This window comes from Hipposideros armiger, unplaced genomic scaffold (genome assembly GCF_001890085.2).
Source record: "Hipposideros armiger isolate ML-2016 unplaced genomic scaffold, ASM189008v1 scaffold_1111, whole genome shotgun sequence".
In the NCBI taxonomy this organism is placed as follows: domain Eukaryota; kingdom Metazoa; phylum Chordata; class Mammalia; order Chiroptera; family Hipposideridae; genus Hipposideros; species Hipposideros armiger.
The window spans coordinates 52,208-74,906 of NW_017732461.1; the positions used below are offsets into that span (position 1 = coordinate 52,208).

General features: G+C 38.0%; 1 protein-coding gene across 1 annotated transcript in view; it reads left to right on the plus strand.

Annotated features, from left to right (window-relative positions):
- ACAD11 (acyl-CoA dehydrogenase family member 11) overlaps positions 1–19,475 on the plus strand; it is a gene marked incomplete at its 5' end in the record, with an annotated part of 57,619 nt that extends 38,144 nt beyond the window's left edge. The window contains 7 exons of the mRNA XM_019632251.1: positions 4,126–4,192; positions 4,811–4,896; positions 6,676–6,747; positions 7,622–7,776; positions 16,644–16,760; positions 17,628–17,737; positions 18,727–19,475. Of these exons, the coding sequence (XP_019487796.1) occupies positions 4,126–4,192; positions 4,811–4,896; positions 6,676–6,747; positions 7,622–7,776; positions 16,644–16,760; positions 17,628–17,737; positions 18,727–18,841 (722 nt within the window). The remainder of the gene's footprint in view (positions 1–4,125; positions 4,193–4,810; positions 4,897–6,675; positions 6,748–7,621; positions 7,777–16,643; positions 16,761–17,627; positions 17,738–18,726) is intronic.
- Positions 19,476–22,699: the final 3,224 nt, after the last annotated feature.

Genomic DNA, 22,699 nt, shown 5'->3' on the forward strand with positions numbered 1-22,699 from the left:
CATCCCTCCACACCCCAATACCATACCCTAGAGAAAACTAACAGTTTCTGTTTTTAATTCTCTGCTTTCTGCTGTAATTTTAGGTAAAATGCTTTTTTTCTCTCTCCCTGTTTATTGACTATCCATTGACTCCCCAATTTGAATGACAATTTCACTCATTTGTATTATAACTCTGCCTTTTCCTAATATATTTATTTTATTGTTTCAAAGTTTTGATTACTTTTTAAACATTAAATGATCTCTAAATCTTTCCTCTGCATCCTCATTGGACGGAATAGGAACTCTTCAAGCTTCATTCTCTAACGTAAGAATATGAGTGCACTTACTCCTTTCTCTACCTTTAATCCCTTCCTTCCATGTTGTACCTTACATACCTTATATCAGCCACAGCTTCTGCTTCGGCATTGACATTTATGATCTGTCTTGCATTCACAGCCATGGTTGATCACAGGATGACTCTAAACTTTGAAAACCAACACACAACACTCACCTTAGAGGACTATGTTAATATTGTTCATATGCTGGTCTAAATAGTGTGTTAGATTTCCTGTCCTTCTCTAACTGATGTACATAAAATAATATTACCTTGGCCATTCTGAGTGTTTCTAGCATCAAGGTTAATTAGAATAGCTTTTCTTACACTCTCTGTGTTGCTTAAATTCATGCCATGTTGTACTTGGTTTTATATTTGAATCATGGTTCACTTGTACATTTAAAAATTATTTTCCTGGAGTTTTAATTGCCATTTTTCTTTCATTGCAATATTTGCTTATATCATATTATATCTCCTCCCCCTTACACATACACACATACCTCTAAATTGTACCTGTAATTCTCTTTCTTTTCTGGGAACCTCTTAGAATCTTTAGTCTGATGCTAGTCTAACCCTCATTACTTTGTAGGTGACTTTTTTAAAAAAAAAAAAACCTCCTTAGGATTTTCCCTTTATTGTTGATATTTTGAAGTGTCACAAACACATATCTGAAGATAGATTCTTCTTGCCAGTCAATAGCCCTTTTAATCTGAAGACTTTTTTTTCAGTTTTAGAAAATTTTCTCCTACAAGTTTCCTGATAAATTCTTCCCCTGATTTTTCTCTTTACTGGATGATTTTCTTTCAATCGAACCCCTTTTATTCTGACATTGGACTTTGTTTTTGCTCTAAGATCTCTATCTTTGCTCTCCGATTTTCAGTCTCTGACTTTTTCCTCTGCTTCTGGAAATTTTCCTGATTCGATTTTTAGTGTTCCTGTTAAACTTTGTTTTAGCAATCACAGGTTAATCTTTGCTTTTTATTTTTCTGTGGTTGTCCCTCTTTCATAACATCCTTTTCTGGTTTCATGGCTGCCATACATTTGGATCTCTCTGATTACATTAAGTAGAGCTTTTGTTATTTGTTTTAGCTCAGTTTTGTTTTGTTTTAGGTTCTCTTTGTTTCTTGTTTTATTTTGTTCCTCTGTGGTCCATTGCACAGTTTATTTTGGTCAGTCATTCTCTTCCATGCTGAAGACTGTCTTCACACACTACAGATTCTTGGTTTTCTATCCAGACTTAAAAGAGAAGGGTAGCTGGTTGATGTTTTCCTCGTTATTAACACGGAGCTCTTTTCCAGCCATATTTCTCTTCTGCGTAGTAATTCTGAGAAAACTTGGTGGAGCAGACCTGGGACTCACTTTAGAGTCAGCTGATGGGAAGTTTAGCTTCCAAGCCTCAGAATGACTTTGTTCCAGTTTTTCGTAACACACTATATATACTTTCCTCCTCAGGCTGTCAGACGCCTGCCTGTGAGAGTGGAAGCTGGTACGTTTGTCCACTGATAAATCTTGGGTTAATCCTCCTTTTGTAGCCTCACTTCTCAGTTATACCTTCTGATTCTGGGGCCAGAACCATCTCCCTTTGCAGTTCCTTATGTCATTTTCTAGAATCTGCCCATTTCATTGTTTACCTTGTCTCCGTTTCCCAGATATTTCTTGAACTCTCTCATCTGTTGGTGACCACCAACACACGCAACCCTATGCCTCGCCTTTTCTACTTCCTTTTCTGTTCCGGTTATGCCTTCATTGTACATTTATATTTTGATATTAATAGGATCTTAGGAGCAATGGGAGACAAACACATATTTCTGCCATCTTGAATCTCTCCAAGTTGGTTTTAGAAAAGCTATCAAGTCTGTTTCCACTGAGCTCTAGCAAATTCTAGATCGTTTCCATTGTACAGTTTTCTCTGAATCTCCTCAGATAGACTGAAAGTACTACAAGAGCTATAGTTGTGTATTCTTTTTCATTTGTTTCTTCTATGAAGCCAGATATTCAACTGTATGGAGTTTCAAAATTTCAAATGGAAGTGCTAGAGTTTAAAGTAGACCCTTCTCTCTGACTTGACTCTTTAATTTTACCCTCTATTCTGTTTCTTTACCTCTGCTTGCCTTGTTCTGTTTCTTGCCTAATCATCTTTTCTTCTCGCACTGCTTCTCCAGTCGCCTCTCAATCTATAGAGTTAAAGGTACCCTTGCTCTGGGCCCTGCCCACCTCTACTCCTCATGTTTACTGTTTTGTGAGCTGTTCCCAGACATTTCAATATACCATCCGTATTTCTCCTTCATATCTCTGCTACACATTTAGCTCTTCTAGGAATACTCTTTGAATAGTTTTGAGACTCAACAATGTTCAACTCATGACCATTCTTGCTTTGGCCCTACTCCCGTTGCTTCCTTTTCTCATATTATTTTGAAAAAATCCCAGACATCACATCATTTCCTTCAGATATTTTAGTATCTGTCACAATAAGGGCTGTTTTAAAATGTATCCACAATAACTTTAGCACACCTAAAATTACTTAATATCATCACATATCCAGTAAGTATTCACATATCTAATTGTTTCATAATTTTCATTAATATTTTAATTTGTTTGATTGCATTAGGATTCAAATAAGGTCTCAATGTTGCTGTTGATGAATATGTTTTTGAAGTCTTTTTAAATCTGTAAGCTCCCTCTTTTTTCTTTTTGTTGCAATTTCATTGTTTAAGAAACTGGATTATTTGTCTCATAGATTTCACACAGTCTGTACATTACTTCTTACATCCTCTATTTTGTCCTTTTATATGTTCCGTGGAGTTTATCCTTTTAACTCTTGGGATTTTATGGCATTCTTCAACTATTTACATAATTCCTAACATTTCTCATTGAATCTCCATATCATTTCAAATCTTTTGACACCTCTTTTTATAAGAAGTTAGAAAAAAAGAATCTGATCATTTGTTTAAGACTTTATACAGATGTGTTTAACTTAGTCTTACCCAGTTGTTTATGGCCCTGTGATTAGAATGCCAGTTAAATGGCAGTGTCCTTGAGGGACCAGGTTCTTAGACTTGCTGCTGAAAATGAAATGTACATTTTTCAAGAGGACCCCTTTGGGGAATGGCCATAGACTTCTGAACTGTAATAAAATAAAAGTTTGCATTAAAATGAGCATAGCTATATTTCCAAATTCTTAACCTTTAATTAATAAATAAATGAGAACCTAGGCTTACTCAGTTGGAATTACAGCCTCATATATGTGGACAGTTCCAAGTAAACCATCGTCAGCTGCTCTATAGTATAGCTAGGACAAATGATATAGTCTGGGATAGGCACTGAGCTCCTCAGACAGATTCACCCTCACCCAACTCCACTGCTGGGGAAATTAGGTTTTCCTCAGCCACTGGTTGGGGAGTAAATATCATGAGTTTTAATATGTTCTTGTCCATGTGTCAGAAAATATGAGATGTAAACAGGAGGAAATGTGCTAGATGTCTACTTTTCCAGCATGTTGACATCTGAAGTGATATGAATGGGAAAGCTATCATTTTGTCTTAAGGGTTTCAACTATTTCATGGCCGCTTTGACATCTGGTTATTTTCGTGCATCAGCTTTCATTGATAGAGTCCATTTTTGGCCTTGCCTAGTCATTTTTCTGGATTGATGTAGTTTTGCACATAAGCAATTAAAAAAAATAAATCAAGGCTTTGTTTGCTATTTGTTTTTTGCCAGACATAAACTTGGAAGGATTAGAACTTTTAGGATACAATGTCAGACTAAAAATTTCCTTTTATGATGTATTCTGCTCATTTTCCCCTTGGTTTTAGGAGCTGGTAACCCAAAGTGCAAAATTGCAGTTGTTTTGGGAAGAACTAGAAATACCTCTGCAAGCAGGTAATAAACAATTGTGATTGAGAAATCTATGTATGAATAAGAGTCAGTCTTTCTATCCACTTAATTTACTTAAGATTTACCGTTTGGACTCACAAATCATAATAGTATAAAATGATATTAAGCGTCACATTTTTGTATTTCACAGTTATTTTGCTAAAAGATATATTTTAGGAAACATTTTAGGGAGTGTTGCTGTACATTCTTCACTGTGGAATTTCCTGTATTAAAAAGTGGTTGCTCAATCCTTAGTTTTTTTGGATCAGATTATAAGACATATAAAATTTTTTCTGAACTGTCTGTACATAGTCGATGTTTAAAGCAATCATTTGAAAAATGTTTAATGTTGTATGTCAGTTCCCACTGTTGAGCAATGAGAAGCCTCAGTCACATACCTTTTCCTTATTTTCAAATCCTTGTTATGGTTCCAGATCACAGCCTGCATCCGACTGTGCTCACGTCCATTGTTTCCTCGATGTATGTTTTTATACCCCATTGCAGACATCATTGCTTCCATGATTACATGACCTCAACAACAAAATGACAGCTGTGACTCTGCCTCACATCTGTTTTACTTTTCCACTTAGCAAACTTCTCGTAACATGTTTTTCTTTTGACCAGACACAAACAGCACAGCATGATTCTTGTTCCGATCAGCACACCTGGAGTAGAAGTAGTCAGGCCTTTGTCAGTTTTTGGCTACATGGGTAAGTACGCAGTCAACATGGCCACATAGGAAGACTAGACTGGGTGGTAATACTGACGGGAAGAAATAGCATTTTAACGTATGAGACATGCTCTTAGAAATCTTTTGGCCCCGACAACTGTCTTAATAGAAATGCCAGTGGAATTCAGCAAATAAAAATTGAGAGGTGGTACAGCATTCCACCTCATTCTGTTTACTTTTGGGAAAGGGCAGATCATATTCAAGGAACAGCAAGCCTGACTGCCAGTGTCTCTGTCATCAAGGAGAATGGATTAATGAAATATGCACAGAAAAATTAAATGTGGGTAATCCACAATAAAATTCACTTTTGTCTTCAAGTTTAGCTTTCTTAATCAACCAGTAAGAGCTGTTAATAAGCAATACTTTTGACTGATTTGAATGCAAAACTTTTCCTTCCTCTGTCCTTTGGTGGAATTTCTAAGAAGCAAAGATACTTTCATTTCCTGCCACCAACCTCAGGCTCATGTCCATGTTTCCTTGATGCTCAGGTCATTTACTTGGCCAAGTATTTATTGAATGCTGAGCACTGTTCTCAGTACTTAGAATACAGTAATGAAAACAACAGACGAAGATCTCCGTTCTCATTGAGCTTACATGCTGGTGGGAGGAGATAGGCAATAACTACAAACATGTAAATAAGTAAATTAGCTAGCATGGTGAAAACCTTTATTGAACTTCAGGTTCTGTGGTGACTCTGGCTTTCTCTTTATTGCTGAATATGGCTAATGAAAAAGTTCAAGTAGCAGATGTAAGACTTGCAGTTTTATACAACATTGGACACCATCCCGCTGTGTAGGATTCAGCTGTAGAATGTCCTCACAGGCTAAGCGTTGGTGAGTTGGGGTGAACAGGCTCACTGGAGCAAATGGTGCATGGGATGTTGGGTTGCAGACCAATAGCCTGAATGACTCCCCAAATGGGTTTCTAATATAGGTTGGCTGCAAATGCCCTCTACTGCAGAGCCTATGTTTGAATTCTCAGTATGACAAATTTACCAGCACCTCTCCAACTCCCTATGCTCAAGGCTAAAAGAAACAGTGTGGGGAAGGTTGATTATTAATGTCTATTCTGCCAGGAAAAGGGTGTGGAGTTAGCCTGAGGTTATCTCCAGAATTTGGCGGGGAGCAGGGGTGCTGTAAAGACAAGTGTGAATGTATTCCACATTTCAGTCAAATGCCAGCATTTTCAAGAGGCAAACACAGTGAACAAGCCTAGATGGGGAGTAAACATACCTGAAGGTCCAGTCTCGGCTTCATCTCTAATGCTGAGCCTTCTCTGTCCCTTTGAGCAGGCTCTTTACATTGTCGGGAATTTATTTCCACAATGATAAAAGAAAAAATGTGATTTACATTACTTACTTTCAATTTTTGAACTATTGAAACCTTGTGTGTTTTTTTTCCAAGCAAAATTTTCTTTGGAAGCCCATAAATAAAAAATTTCAAAGAAGACGCAATTATAAAACAATATAAAATAGTCGGATTGGAACTGTGCAGCCATCTTCCCTTTTAATACCTCTACAACTTCAGAGAATAAGTTAAAAAACCCTGGATCAAATTATTTCGAAAATCTCCTCTAACTAGAATAGTTGATGAGTTTTCTGGGCTATGGGATACTGGGGGTTCAGGGTTCAGATCTACCTAGGAATGTCTGTGACATACGAGGCTTTTAAATCCTACTTTCACCTCACCAGATTAATTATATGTGACTATATTTTGGTCAACTCATTTTGCTCTTTAAAATCTTATTTCCTGTTTGATAGATCATTTGCACGGAGGACATTTTGAGATCCATTTTAATCAAGTGCGAGTTCCTGCCACCAATTTAATACTAGGTGAGATAAGTTTACAAAAATGATTCTCTAGTATTTTGTATTGAAATATGTTCAGGCCTAAATATGGAAAAGATACGAAGTCTACCTTAATTTAGATACTTTTTGCTCTTATTCCATTTACAAGAGAATGTTTTTCCAATTTTGTGAATTTTCTTACATGGAATAATGTAAAGTGTTTGATTGTGGTTTTATATCACATCAATTGAAAACATAGCTAAATATAAAAATTATACAATTCAGAGCAACACGCTTTTCCTAAAACATGATCCTCAACCTCTACTTGCTTTAAGAAAACCTCAGTACTTTCTGAATTCAGGTCTTATATTCAAGTTGGAAGCATAAGCAACTTTGAGCACCGTATACCTGGAATGACACCACCCCCTTGCGTGTTGAAATCCTACCCAACCTTCAGAGAACATCTCAAATGGCACCTCCTTTTTGTGTTCGTCATCCTGTCCACTCAACAAGCCCTGGATGTCTGCCAGGCCCTACGATTTCAATGTCTCCCTTCTTTGCCTTTGTCCTTCTCCATACCCCTTATCCCTGGCATCCTTATTGCTTCTTGATTCTAAATTCCTAGTGTAGGGACTATGTCTAATCTACCTTTGTAACCGCTGCAGCTCTAATAAATAGCTGATGCATAGCAGGTACTCAAGAGATAGTTCTTAAATTTGATCGAAATGTTTAATGATGATGGTTTCAAAAAACATAGAAAGCAAAAGTTCCATAAATGTATAATGAACCTAATTATAGAACTTTCTTCTTACCAGAATGCCATTTTTATTGAGAGTAGCTCATCATTTTCTCAGGATTTGTGTAAATAACAAAATAAATGGGCTGTGGCCATTTTCAGCTTCTCTTTTCTTCCTCCCAGGTGAAGGAAGAGGGTTTGAAATTGCCCAGGGCCGCCTTGGACCTGGCAGAATCCACCACTGTATGAGAGTGGTAGGCTTGGCGGAACGCGCTTTGCAGATCATGTGTAAACGGGCAGCACAAAGGGTGGCCTTTAAGAAGAAGCTGTATTCACATGTAAGGGTGATGGTTTATTTCAATTTATTGTAGCCCAATGCACTACATGAACCTTGAACCAAAACAGCATTACTTGGTCAGAGAGAGATTTCCTCTGTATAAACAAGGTGATTCTTTTCCACAAAGTATATTTATGTCTGTATTTAAACATTATCTGATGAGAGATATTTATCTTTGTGAAAGATTAAATAACTCCTAAAGCGCTCCAACGCTTCAGCACGCAGAGTGTGGACAATTCCTTTAGCTTTCTCAGACTCTTATTCCACAGGACCTGGTTAGTTACTCTTTGTGGACATGAGAGGGCTGTCATAAGGAAGAAGGATTTGCTTTGTTTTTTTGGCTTTCTGGAAGGAATCTGGATAGATAAGTGTAAAGATGTAGGAAAACAGCCTAAAACTCAGTGAAAGGAGAGAGATCTAAAATGGAATGGACTGCTTCCAGAGGCAGTGAGTTCCGTCACTGGAGAAATGCAAGTAGAAATGGGACCAGGATTTGGCGGGATGTGCACGATTTTTCGAATTCTCATCTATAAACTACGTACTTCTGAGTCTGTAGTTTACAAAGCACAATAAACAATGTAATTACACATGGGCAATAAAATCAAAACTAGAGATTATTTATTAAGAGAGAAAAAGCTATCGTTTCAGACTTCCTGGGAAAACTCTGGGAGAACTGGGATATTCAAATCATCCCCCCAAAAGCACTTCTAACTTTTAAGAAGATAAGAAAAATTAGTTTTAAACATTTAATGTTTACAATTGCTAACATGTTAGTGTTAGTCAAACTCATGGTGATAAAATTTGTTTGCTGGACATGTATATTTTAGTGAGTATATTTGTTGCCTTGTAAAGTACAAGATAAAATTTTGCAGTATATTTTTTACCTTAAATTTCTATAGGCTATGTTTGCTTTTTGTGAAATATTATGTCGCATAGCTATGATTTAGTTGTAACATCGTTTTTGTGGAAAAGTACAGCTTGTTTTATGGCACACACCTAGGAATAATTCGTGGAAAGCCCTTTAGTACATGGCGAGGGCAAGGGCTCAGCTGTCGGATGGGCACTGCAGGAGGTAAGAAGGTGTGAACTCCGGGGCCATGATGCAGCTCTACGCTGCTCCTGGAGCAGGAGCTAGAGTCGCTGGTGGCATCAACTATCACTTGTTACACTTTTCTCTTTGCAAGATTGCATCCCAATCCTGCAAAAGGGTGAAAGGAGGACACAGAAAGGTAGACAGCCAGGCATCTGGAACACACAAAAGCTCTCTGCTCAAGTGCTGCTTTCATGAGAGACATTTTAATACTTTAACAGAGGAAATATCTCTCCTGTTTTTTAAAGTGAAAGTATCAAGCAGAATAAGCCTGGGCTTTTCAAAAATATGACTCCCTTTACTGGAAACGTATTGTATTTGTCACAAAGATGATCTGGCAGAAGTAAAAGAGATGTGTGAGCATGTCCTAAACAAAAATCTGGGCCAGCTTTTTTTTTTTTTTTTCCTTTTCAACTTGTGAATATACCCTTCTTTTCCCCTGAATTTGGAGACTCCTTCCAAGCTGCCTTCTAAATATTTCAGGCACTAACGCTGCAAGTTCTATATCAAAGTTCTGTCTTAAGAAATAATCTGGCAACTCCTTGGAGCACTCAGTTTCTACCCTTATTACGTTGCAGCAAGTCTACGGCCTGTAGAGACCCAGCTGAAAACACTGCTTCATTCTAAGGCTAAGAAGTACATGCATTTTGGCTGCATTCATGAAGTGATCATCATCCAGTGTTACAGCCATCAAAGATACTCACTGACCACTGGTGGCTTGTTTGACGTTGTCAACTCAGAGCCTTGTTTCAACCTCTAGGGCAGAGCCATCCAGTAGAAATACACTGTGAGTCACAAACGCAATTTGAAATTTACATTTTTATGAAGTAAAAAGAAATAGATGAAATTTATTTTAATAATCCTTTATTTAACCCAATATGTCCAAAATGTTATCATTTCAACATGAAGTCAATATAAAAACATTAGTAAGGTATTTTACATTTTTTAATACTGATTTTTCTAAATTGGGTGTATATTTCAGTTATAGGACATATTAGTATATTATAATACCATATATATATATATATTGATAGATAGATAGATAGATAGATAGATAGGTAGATAGATAGTGCATCTCAAGTCAGACTAAGCATATTTCACATGCTCAGTAGCCATGTGTGGTTAGTGGCCATCATACTGAACATTCCTGTGGTGGGGAAACTGATGAAGTAGCCACTGTTGAAGAAATGTACTAGAACAAACATGACCAAGCATAAAATTGGAAGGTTACCATGACTCAAATCAGAGCACTGTAATTCTCTGCTGGTCAAATTTATCTTAACAAATATTATTCTCCATTACAAACACCAGTTCTGTGGTTAGAACTAGGAACCGAAAAAAAAATGTAGCTACAGCTATCTGGAAGCATTTGCTATGTCTCCTGAGTTTGGATGTTGAATTCAAAATGCTTGGTTGCTTGTAAGGTTTATGGTAGGTTTGGTCTCCATATTCTTTCATTTTTATCCCCCCACCTCCCACACCCTCAGTTCTCTTCCAAGTTCTGACCAATGGAAAAAACTCAGAGACTATTCACTAAGCCAATGAGAAGCAAGTACAAATCTTTTTAATTAAAATTTTTAGTCTGAGATCATTATAGATTCACATGTATAAATAAGAAATGATACAGAGCAATTCTTTATACCCTTTACCCAGTTTCCCCCAGTGGTAACATCTTGCCAAATTATAGTCCAATATCAGAACCAGGATGTTGTCATTGTTACAGTCAAGATACAGAACATTTGCATCACCACAAGGATCCCTCCTGCCACACCTACCTCACTCTCACCCCCACCTCCTCATTAACCACGGGTGACATTTAATCTGTTCTTTGTATGATTTTGTTATATCAAGAATGATATCACACAGTATGTAAACTTTGGGGATTGGTTTAATTCTCAGCATAATTCTTTGGAGATTCATCCAGGTTATGTGTATCAATAGTTGACTCCTTTTTATTGCTGAGCGATATTCCTTGGTATGGATTACCGCAGTTTAAGTGTTCACCTATCGAGGGATATATGGGCTGTTTCCAGTTTGGAGTTGTTACAAATAAAGCTGCTGTAAATGTTCATATATAGGTTTTTATGTGAACATGAGTCCTTATTTCTCTGGGATGAATGCCCAAGAATGCAGTTGCTGGGCTCATATGGTGCTTGCGTGTTTAGTTTTTTAAGAAACCAACGAACTCTTTTCTGCAATGGCTATACTATTCATTTCACCAGCTGTGTATGAGTGATTGTTTCTCCACATCCCCACCAGCATATGATGTTGTTACTATTTTTTTTTCTGTTTTCTTTTTAGCCATCTGCTAGGTTTATAATGATATCTCATGTGGTTGTAATTGATATTTTCCTGATGGCTAATCATGTCGAACATCTTTTCATGTGTTATTTGCCATCTGTATCCTCTTCAGTTCATGTCTTATGCCCATGTTCTACCTGGATTGTTTGTGTTTTTATTGTTGAGTTTTGAGTTCCTCATGTATCCTAGATAATATCCTTTGCTAAATATGTGATTGGCAAATATTTTCTCTATGGCTTAACTTTTCATCCTCTTATCAGGGTCTTTCACAGAGCAAAAGTATTTCATTTTGACTAGCTTTAATTTGTCAGTTTTCCTTTTATGGATCATGTTTTTAATGTCAAGTCTAAGAATGCTTTGCCTAGCCCTAGATCCTAGGGCTAGAAGATTTTCTCCTCTAATATTTTTCTAAAAGTTTTACATTTTACATTTGAGTTTGTAATCTATTTGGAGTTAATTTTTGTATAAGGAATTAGGTCAAGGTTTATTTCTTTGCCTATGGATGTCCAAGTACTTTAGTGCCGTTTGTTGGAAAGGCTATCCTTCCTTAGTTGAATAATTTTCATGCCTTTCTCAAAAATCACTCAGGCATATTTGTGTGGGTCTATTTCTGGGTTCTCTGTTCTGTCCTACAGGTCTATATCTGTCCCTCTGCCAATACCACACAGTTTTGATTACTATAGTTATATAATTAATTTTGAAATCATGATGACTGATTCATGTCACTCTGCTCTTCCCTTTCAAAATTGTTTCAGCTATTCTAGTTCCCTGGCCTTTCCATATAGATTTTAGAATAATCTTGTCGACATCTGCAAAAAAAAATCCTGCTGGGATTTTAATAGGAATTGTGTTCAACCAATGTATCAGTTTGGAAAGAACTGACATCTTTACTATGTTGGATTTTCTAATCCATGAACACGGTATGTCTCTACATTTATTCAGCTTTTCTTTGATTTGTTTTTATTATTTATATGTAGCTTTCAACATACAAGTCCTACACATGTTATATTTACATAAAAGTATTTCCATTTTTTGAGTGGTTATAATTTATGCTTTTAATTTCAGTGTCCATGTGTTTGTTGCTAGAATATAGAAACGTAATTGATTTTTGTGTGTTGATCTTGTATTCTGTGACTTTGCTAAACTCACTTATTAGTTCTAAGAGGTTTTTTTTGTAGATTGGGGTTTTATTCAGGCAATTATGTCATCTGCAAATAAGGGCCAGTTTTATTTCTTCCTTTCAGATATGTACACATTTTATTTCCTTTTAATGCCTCATTGCACTATCCAGAATTTCAGCACTATATTGAGTAAGAGTGGTGAGAATGGACCTCTTTACCTTGTTCCCAATTTTAGGGGAATATTAAGTATAATAATGTTAGCTGTAGGTTTTTGTAAATGTTCTTTGTCAAGCTGAGTTCTCCTCTATAACTAGTTTTCATAATGAATGAGTATTGAGTTTTGTCAAATTATTTTTCTGCACTGAATTATATGACCATGTGATTTTTCTTCTTTAGCCTGTTAATATAGTGGAGTATACTGATTGATTTTTCAAATACTAAACAAACTTTGCATCCTTGGAATAAACCCTACTTTGTCATGGTATATAATTCCTTTTATACATTGCTGAATTCTACTTGTTAATATTTTGTTAAAGACTTTTTCATGTGTATTCATGAGGGATACTGGTCAGTAGTTATTTTGTTGTTGTTTTTTCTTTTTTGTACCGTCTTTATCAGGTTTTGGTATCAGGGTAATATTGTCTTTTAAAATGATGATTTTTTTTTTACTGTTTTTTTTCAATTAGAGTTGACATTTAACATTACATCAGTTTCAGGTGTGCAGCATAGTGCTTAGACAATTACAGAATTTACAAAGTGATCTCCCCGATTAGTCTAGTACCTACCTGGCACCATACCTTGTTATTACAATATTACTGACTATATTCCCTAAGCTGTACTTTACATCCCAGTGACTATTTTGTAACTACCCATTTGTGCTTCTTAATCCCGTTACCTTTTCCACCTAACCTCCTAAACCCCCTCCCATCTGGCAACCATCAGTTTGTTCTCTGTATCTATGCATCTGTTTGTTTTGTTTATTGTTTAGATTCCACATACAAGTGAAATCATATGGTATTTGTGTTTCTTGTCTGACCTATTTCCCTTAGCATAATAGCCTCTAAGTCCATCCATGTTTATGCAAATGGTAAGACTTCATTCTTTTTTTTGTAGCTAAGTAGTATTCCCTTGTGTTTGTGTATGTGTGCGCGCATGCGCACGTAAATCTCACAGCGGCTTTATCCATTCATCCATTGGTAGACATTGAGGTTGCTTCTGTATCTTGATTATTGTAAGCAATGCTGCAATGAAAATACGGATACATGTATCTTTTCAAAGTAGTATTTTGGATTCCTTCGGATAAATACCCAGAAGTGGAATTGCTGGATCATAAGATAGTTCTTTTTCATTTTTTGAGGAACCTCTTTACTGTTTTCCCTACTGGCTGCACCAATTTGCACAAGGGTTCCCATTTCCCCACATCCTCATCAACACTCGTTTGTTGATTTATTGATGATGGCTATTGTAACAGGTGTGAGATGATGTCTCATTGTGGTTTTAATGTGCATTTCTCTAATGAATAGTGGTGCTGAACGTCATTCTCATGTGTCTGTTGGACATCTGTATGTCCTCTTTGGAGAAATGTCTACACTGGTCCTTTTACCATTTTATAATCAAATTGTTGTGGTTTTTTTATGTTAAGATGTATAAGTTCTTTATATATTTTGGATATTAACCCAGTTTCAGATATATCATTTGCAAATATCTTCTCCCATTCAGTAGGATGCCTTTTTGTTTTGTTGGTTTCCTTTCTGATACAAAAGCTTTTTTAGTTTGATGTAGTCCCATTGTTTATTTTTGCTTTTGTTGTCTTTGCCCTAGGGAACATATCCAAAAACTACTGCTAGACCAGTGTCAAAGAGTTTGTTGCCTATATTTTCTTCTAAGAGTTTTATGGTTTCAGGTTTTACATTTAAGTCTTTAAGCTATTTTAAGTTTATTTTTATACATGGTATAAGAAGGTGGTCTAATTCATTTTTTTTGCATGTATCTGTCCAGTTTTCCCAACACCATTTATTGGAGAGACTGTCTTTATCCCATTGTGTATTCTTGCCTCCTTTATTGTAGATTAATTGACCATATAAGCATGGGTTTATTTCTGGGCTGTCTATTCTGCTCCATTGATCTGTGTGTGTGTGTTTATGCCAGTACCATGCTGTTTTGATTACTGTGCTCTTCTATTATAGTTTAATATCAGGTAACATGATACCTCCTACTTTGTTGCTCTTTCTCAAGATTGCTTTGGCTATTTGGAGTCTTTTGTGGTTCATAAAAATTTTAGGATTATTCTAGTTCTGTGGAAAATGCCATTGGTATTTTGATAGGGATTGCACTGAATCTGTAGATTTTTTTGAGTTATTATGGATATTTAACGATGTTAATTCCTCCTATCCATGAACACAGTATATGCTTCCATTTATTTGTGTCTTCTTTGATTTCTTTCTTCAGTGTTTTATAGCTTTAACCAAGGTGGTTAAATTTATTCCTAGGTAGTTTATTCTTTTTAATGCAGTTGTAAATAGGATTGTTTTCTTAATTTCTCTAATAGTTGTTATTTGTGTATAAAAATGCAACTGATTTCTAAATATTGAATTTGTATCCTGCTACTTTACTGAATTCATTTATTAGTTCTAATAGTGTTTTTTTTTTTGGTGGAATCTTTTGGGTTCTCTCTATATAGTATCATGTCATCTGTAAATAACAGTTTTACTTCTTCCTTTCCAATTTCCTTTTCTTTTCTGGCTGCTGTGGCTAGGACTTCCAATACTATATATTAAACAAAAGTGGTGGAAGTGGACATCTTTCTCTTGTTTCTGATCTTAAAAAAAAAAGCTTTCAGCTTTTCACCATTGAGCATGATATTATATGTGGGTTTGCCGTATATGGCCTTTATTATGCTGAGGTATGGTCCCTGTGTCCCCACTTTGCTGAATTTTTATCATAATTGGATGTTAAATTTTGTCAAATATTTTCTTCTGCATCTATTGATAAATTTATATTTTTTAATCCTTCATTTTGTTTATGTGGTTTTATCAAGTTAACTGATTTGTGGATATTGAACCAACCTTGTATCCCAGGAATAAATCCCACTGGATCATGGTGTATGATCTTTTAAACATATTGCTGAATTTGGTTTGCCAATATTTTCTTGAGGATTTTTGCATCTATGTTCACCAGGGATATTAGCCTATAAAAACCTATTTTAGCTGGCTTTCTGAGACACGACTCTGTTAGAAGACGGGGTTGTACCACCTCATTACTGCCAGGCAGATGTAGAAGTCCAGGTTCCTTCTCAGCTTCCAATGATACCTGATGAGAGGAGTGCATTGTTATTGCCTGGTGGGGTCAAAGTCCAGGCTTCCCATGTGGTCTCCACTGACAACACAGGTGAAGTGAGCTCGTTGCTGGCCTAGCTCCTTATTTGGCATTCTCTGATACCACCCTGGCAGGGGTGTTGAGGTTGCTCCTTATAACACTGATGAGGGTGGACATCTACTGGCATGAGTAGGGGCAGGGTCATGTTTTTTTCTGTGGTGTTTGGATTGGGTAGATTTGTTACTGTATTAAAGTTTTCTGTCTTGCTAGGCTACCCCTACCCAATCCTTCAGCTGAAGAGAGGAGGCTTTAGTTGGGACACCTCTTTGTTTGAGTCTTGTCTGCGCTCATCGGCATTTCCAGGTTGCTGCTTTCTTCAGCTCCAGGTCTGGGGTCTGGGAGGCAAAAAGAAAGCCTAGGGAAGTCACTGCCAAGCTCTTCTTTTAGTCTGGAAGTCCCTGGCAGGTCTGCCTTCTTTCTTCCAACTTTCAGAGCCTTCTTAGGTTTGTTTTATAGATAATGCCCAGGTTTTTAACTGTACTTAGCAAGAAGAAAGGGAAAAGTACATCTTGTATTCAATTTTCTTGGCAGTAGAAGTGATTGGAACTAGCATTTACTTAATTTGTGGAGGCACTCTATAACCCACAATGCAGAGCTCTCCAGGAAAAGTTGGACTGGAGAATGGGCCTGGAGCTGAGGCTGAAATGGAGTCTCCTCCACTGCAGATCTGGGCCTTGGGACCCACACACTCTGGCATGAGGGCAAGGCACATGAATTTAACAGCCTAGATGAAATGGATTGATTCCTCAAAAGCCACAAACTACCAAACTCATTAAAGGTGAAATAGATTATCTGTATGGTTCTACAACTACTAAAGAAGTTGTATCAAACGAATTAACTCTTCCACTTAAAAATATGCAGAGTAAGGCTTGGGACCAGTCCTTGGCCTTGAGTGTTTCCTCCAAATTACAAGGCTGTGTTACACGTGACATCAGACACCAGCTTATCTCCTCTTGTTTGCTGTCCTTTGCTCCCCTACAGGAAGTTGTGGCTCACTGGATTGCTGAAAGCCGCATTGCCATTGAAGAGATCCGCTTGTTGACCCTGAGAGCCGCCCACAAAATTGACACTCTGGGCAGTGCTGGCGCCAAGAAAGAGGTGAGGCCCCTTGGACCACCATCTGCCAAGCCTGCCCCAGTTTCTCCAACCATTGGGCTTTTCAGGTCTCACTGGTGCCTTGATGGTGCTCAGAATATTGGAAGCTTCTGTGTGGTTTTGGTTTAAAGATTATAAAAGTATGGCACTTACTAGCTTTCCTTTCACTGGGCTGCTTTGGGAATGATTTTCAGGATGCCAAATATCTTCAGCATTCTTGAGATGTAGCAACAGGGATTAGGGAAATCCTAGACTTCATACAGACTTGGAATTGTACTCAGTATGTCACCGTCTGCTAGACTAGTGACACTGGGCAAAGTATCTAACCTTTCTGCCTGTGGTGTAGGGTTCTACTGAAGAGTGACCAAGATGATATAGAATGCACAGCACTGTGTTGAACACATAATAAATGTTTCATAAAAGGTACTTCTTATCCTCTGCCTTCTTATGTTTCTGGCTTATCTGGAATAAGAACATGATCATTTAATTCTAAAAGCCGACAAAATTGCTAGGAGAAAACTGATTAGTAAAGACTCTTTAACTCTTTACGAGCCCTAAGGTGATAAAAGTATTGATAATTTACCGGCTGCCTGAAATTCTTTTGGAAACAAAGCAAGTTATAAATAAATGAATAAAATGTGGTTTGGAAGCACTCTCTCTTTCCAGAAGGTCCGTAATGACTGAAATATGGCCATTTGCTGCATCACAGTGGATCTCTGTTGTCTTTCATCAATGATCCTGTTTGAGTGGTGATGCATGTGGGAAAGTTCCCTCATTCCATTTCACAAAGAAAATACAGATTATATCAGACTCGGCCACATTGTGTATTATTGAAGGAAGGTACATTCTTTTTGTGTCTTGCTTTTGTAGATTGCAATGATTAAAGTGGCTGCCCCGCGGGCAGCCTGCAAAATTATTGACCAGGCCATCCAAGTGTGCGGAGGCGCAGGTCTGTCCCAGGATTACCCGCTGGCTTACATGTGAGTAGATGTCATTTTATAAGCATCTGATTTTCACAGGCTTGGGGTTAAAAATCTACAGATGCCTTGACACTAATTGTTTAAGAAGAAAATAAAGATACTAACTTAGTTTAAACTATAATTAAAGGCTAAATAATGGACTTGTTATATGCGGATTTTCAGCTACACTGGGCTTCAATGCACCTAACCCCCTCATCGTTCAAAGGTCAACTGTAATAAAGGTACTTTAATATACAGCTCAGTATCAATTAGTTGCTCCTAGGATTACAACTACCGTTTCACTCAATTATGTGAACTTTTACACTGGGGTTCCTGGGTAGAAGAAATAGCATGGGGTGTTCACCCTGAACTACGAAGGAAAGGAGGGAGCAGGGAGCCAAAGGGAGCCTGAGCCAGGCTTAGGTGTGTTATCAGGACGGTTACTAACTCCACAGGGCGGCCTCAGCCCAGTGTGCAGCAGGGCGTGCCCATGACCATCTCATGTCCAGATTCTGGTTGCTGGGAGTCAAGAAAGAGTAATCCCCATTGTCCATCTCCCCACAGTCACGGCACCACCTTCTCTACCACATTCCAGACGGGCCCCATCAATTTCCCCCCATCCACTTCTAATCTTAAGAAAGAACTAAGTATATAATACTGTATATTTATAGTATAGAAGTATTATGTATTTATACTTCACTGCTTATGGCTCACCTAAGAGAGCTCTTATAATTCTAGCAACTTCTAGTAACCTGTAGCAAATCAAGACTGAGCTTAAGCCCCCTGCACTATGCCCTTTAAGAGTACACTTCCCAAGGTGAGAACTTGAAAATGGCATTTCAGAAATCTGTGGGCTTCTTTCTTTGATTTTCCCTGTGCTCTTTTTCTTATCACTGCCTTGGCGAGATTTCAAAAATTAATAGTTTTGGCTTAAAATCAGAGTGACTGACACTAAAGTATCTGTTCTGCTCTGATAACTCCTGCCATGCCTGTTCCTTTTGTTTTTCCAGGTACGCCTTAACGCGATCTTTGCGCTTAGCAGATGGGCCCGATGAAGTCCACCTCTCAGCGATCGCAAAATTGGAGCTTAAGGACCAAGCCAGAAGCTTGATGGCCAAGATGTAGGAAGGCGACACCGCCTCACCATTAGACAAGCTTCATGGGCTCCAGCATTTGAATCTCATTCTATTTTTGCAGCAATTTAACCACAGGATTTAATTACTCACTTTTAGTAAAGATTTGAGCATCTGTTTTGATCAGTGGGTGTTATAATTTCAAGGGTCACACAGGTTTAAGTTAGATAAGAAATACTATAGCTGTTGTCATTCAGTCTAATACCTAAGTGTTTTGCATTTTTTAAATACTCAACTAGTAAAGAGATAATGAAATAAATTGAGAGCTAAAGCATAGGCATAAAAATATTTTCACTTTGATTCTCATGACTTGTTCCATTTAAATAAATATTCAAGGAATATTTACTCACTCCTTTGTAAATAATATAATGGGATCTCCTTTTCAACACTGGTCTTAGGGGTTGGTTTAATATTTTGCATTAATGTTTACTTTGGAGAAAGATGCATGGCTAATTGGGTCATTTTAGAATTCATATCAAAGTTTCTCCATAATTTGACAGGAAGCATTTATACATAATATCTGAATGTAGTTTAACATTTATTACAAAATATGGCATATTATGACAAAATGTAATTAAGAAAAATTTTAATTTATACTATGTTGATGAGACAGTGGATAGTTACAAGGCACAAGACAGTTACTTAATTTTGAGAGGAGATTAAAGACATCTGCTCTGAATGCCTCCTGTTAAGAGCAACACTCTTGTATTAAGAGCAGAATTGCTTGTGGCCCCTTAAATCAGCTCGTTCAGAATAGCAGCCACTGGCCACGTGTGACTCTTGAGCACTTGAACTGTGGCTAGTGCAACTGAGGAACTGAATTTTTGATTTTTTAAAAATTTCAACTAATATTGATTCTCAACTCAGATACTGGAAATCTTGTAGCTATGCTTCGAATAACTTGGGTTATGTGAATTGAATTTTTCAAATGTAAATTTCATGAAATCTAAATACAGAGCAAGTATTTTGCATGAAAATTTAGGATCTGAATTAGGAAAGTATAAAATACACACCAAATTTTGAAACTTAGTATGAAAAAATAGTAAATATTTTTATTAATATCTACTTAATACTTTTAAAATATTGATTACATGCTGAAATGATAAAATTTGGATATATTGAATAAAATATATTTTTAAAATTAATTTTACCTGTTTCATGTTACTTTTTTAGTGTGGATGCCATTGGAATAATAACTGGTAAATTTTTTGATCTTCAAATGACAGTATTTTTATTTCTAAAAATGATAAAACTGTTTTATTAGAAAGCATACACATCACATGAATTTACTGATGTCCTGACATTATTTCAATCACTATTTAAATGTCATCTTGGAGTGGCGGTGGGAGCAGACATTTGACAAAACCCAGGCTCTGATTCCTTATGTATCATGTGGGCCCCTTAAACATTGTGCCTTAAGCCTTAACCTCTGCACCTCATTTTTCTTTCAACACGTTGGAATTAACTTTTAAACCTGGAGGACTCTTACTTATCGAGGATTTGTTGTGACAGTCACTGAAGCCATACTGAAGCAGCTTGATATTTGTGAGCCACAGTACTGTATAAGGTATCCTTAAAGTAGATAAAATCTTATAACCCAAGCTGTTTAAGCTTATTACTAGTTTTAAAAGTTATGATTTAAATCAGGGTTGTTTCTGAATAATTAGAATTAGAGGTTATAGCTTGTACTTACAGTTTTGTGATAATTGTTTTCTCTTTGAGGAAAACGGGCAAAACGGGCTAAATTGGTAGTTAACTTGTTTCAATTCATCTATTTTTATGTATGTCTGTCATATACACAGTCACTCCCTGTGGTCCGTATTCACTTCTCTCCTTTACCCTTAGTTTATTCAGGTAAAATGTTATAAAGAATAGAAGGGTTGTTTTCAAAGGGAAAATTCCAGTCTCCAAAGGATACAGTAAGACCAGGGGACCCTTTGCCTCAGTCACAGTGAGTGAATGGATTGACTGTAAGCATGGGAGCCTCCCAGCCATTTTTAGGGTCTCCTCAGGTTGTCACCAGGTGTCACTGTGCAGCAGTCTACCTGGGACAGTCAGCTAGGTTCACCGTGCATCTGAAACCACATGGTTTTAAAGTAAGAAGATGCCCTTTTTAGTACCCCACATGGCGGGAAGGAGGAGAGAGCTCACCAGTCAGAAGTCTCCAAGATTTGCGTGTGGTCAGCAGCAGGGACTGTCTGACAGGGAAGTCACCACGAGGCTCCCCACAAAGCAGTCATGGCCGGCGTGGCACTGCTTTTCCCGGGGGACCTCTTCAGCGGCTGACATTTTGATCTTGAGGAACACACAAGGGAACGTTCAGCAGATCGTGGAGGAACTGATTTCCTCAGCAACCTGTGCTTATTCCCGAAGGCCTCCCCAAGGCCCGCATCACCCCAGCGCTTCACACTGTGGTGTTCTGCGTATGTCATGCCCGCTCGTTTTCGTCCAAGAAAACTGAAGTGGGTGAGAAGCTGGGAAGTCCAGGAGCGGCATGGAGGGACTCTGACAGCCAGGCTGCATAAGGCTCGCAACTTGCAAACAACACTTTCCTCATTCTTTAATTCAGCAACAGCAGTTTCTGGGAAATTAAGAAGTAAGGGACTTCTTACCCAGGCTTCTGAAGGCATTTAAATTAGCGAGGGTCTTAAATAAAGGATATGATGAAGTGAAATGTATTTAAGAAAATGTCTTCTATGGACAAATGCCCTTTTTGAATGAAGCTGGGTAGCGATAGCTTAGCTGTACTCTTTCATGTCTTTCATGGACACTTGATGATCCCATCCCCAAAGAGTAAGGGGGTGCAGAGCGATCCGTGGGCCTACTGTTAGCCCTTCCAGCCAGGGTCTGTCTGTGGCATGTATTTCTCCACCGTTTCTTTTGCTGGGAGGCTGTGGTGGTCTCCTAACTGGGCTTCTAGTCTCACCGCAGCCAGCCTGGCCCTGTCAAATGTCGCAGGGGCTTCTGCCTCCCTTAGAATAGAACCCACAGGCCTTGCCTTGGCAGACAGAGTTCCTCCTGAGCTGGTCCCCTGACACCTCTGAGCGCATCCCCCTGGCTTGCTCCCTCCATCATGGCCTCCTGGCTACTGTCCCAACAATCAACCACTGCCAGGTCTCTGAATCTTGGCTGTCACTGTTTTCTCTGCCTAGAAAGATCTACCCTGAGACTTCCAGAAGCCTGCTCACAAGTCACCTTATCAAAGGGTCCTTTCTTGACCACTTGTTCTAAATTAGCACCACACACACTTTGTCATCCTCCACCACTATCGGCCATTCTTTCTTCATAGCACTTATCACTGCACGTATGCCTTACCTACTTATTTATGGTCCGCCTTCTCACTGGAGTGTCAGCCCCGCTTTTCGCCTCCGACGGTCACTTGTTTCACTTTTGTTGTGTAGTGGGGGTCTCCTTGGTCCCTGGAGCATGCCTGAGCTCCACTAGGCTCTCAGTAAAAATATGAATGCGTGAACGAGGAGCAGGCATGCCCTCCTGACCCCTGATCGGCAACTGGTGGAAGACAAAGCATTTATCTATAGGTCTGAAAAGAGAACAGAACGGAAAGCCCCAGCCCCAGCCTCTGAACACGGGAGTTCAGCAGCAGACCCTGAAAGGGGTACAAGTAGCTGGAGAAAAATGGGGGCTGAGACAGGACAGCAGTGCCCAGCAGTGGGGAAGGTTGGGGCGCACAGCAGTCTGGGCAAATCAGTTGATGAAATAGTTTAATGAGTATTTACAAATCCAGAGGAATGCACATTTACTTTTTAAAATGTTCCTGATGTCTAAATCAATCTAATCAGCCAGAGTGCTGTGATCAGCTCTAGGTACAGAGGGAAGTCAGATTCCTAAG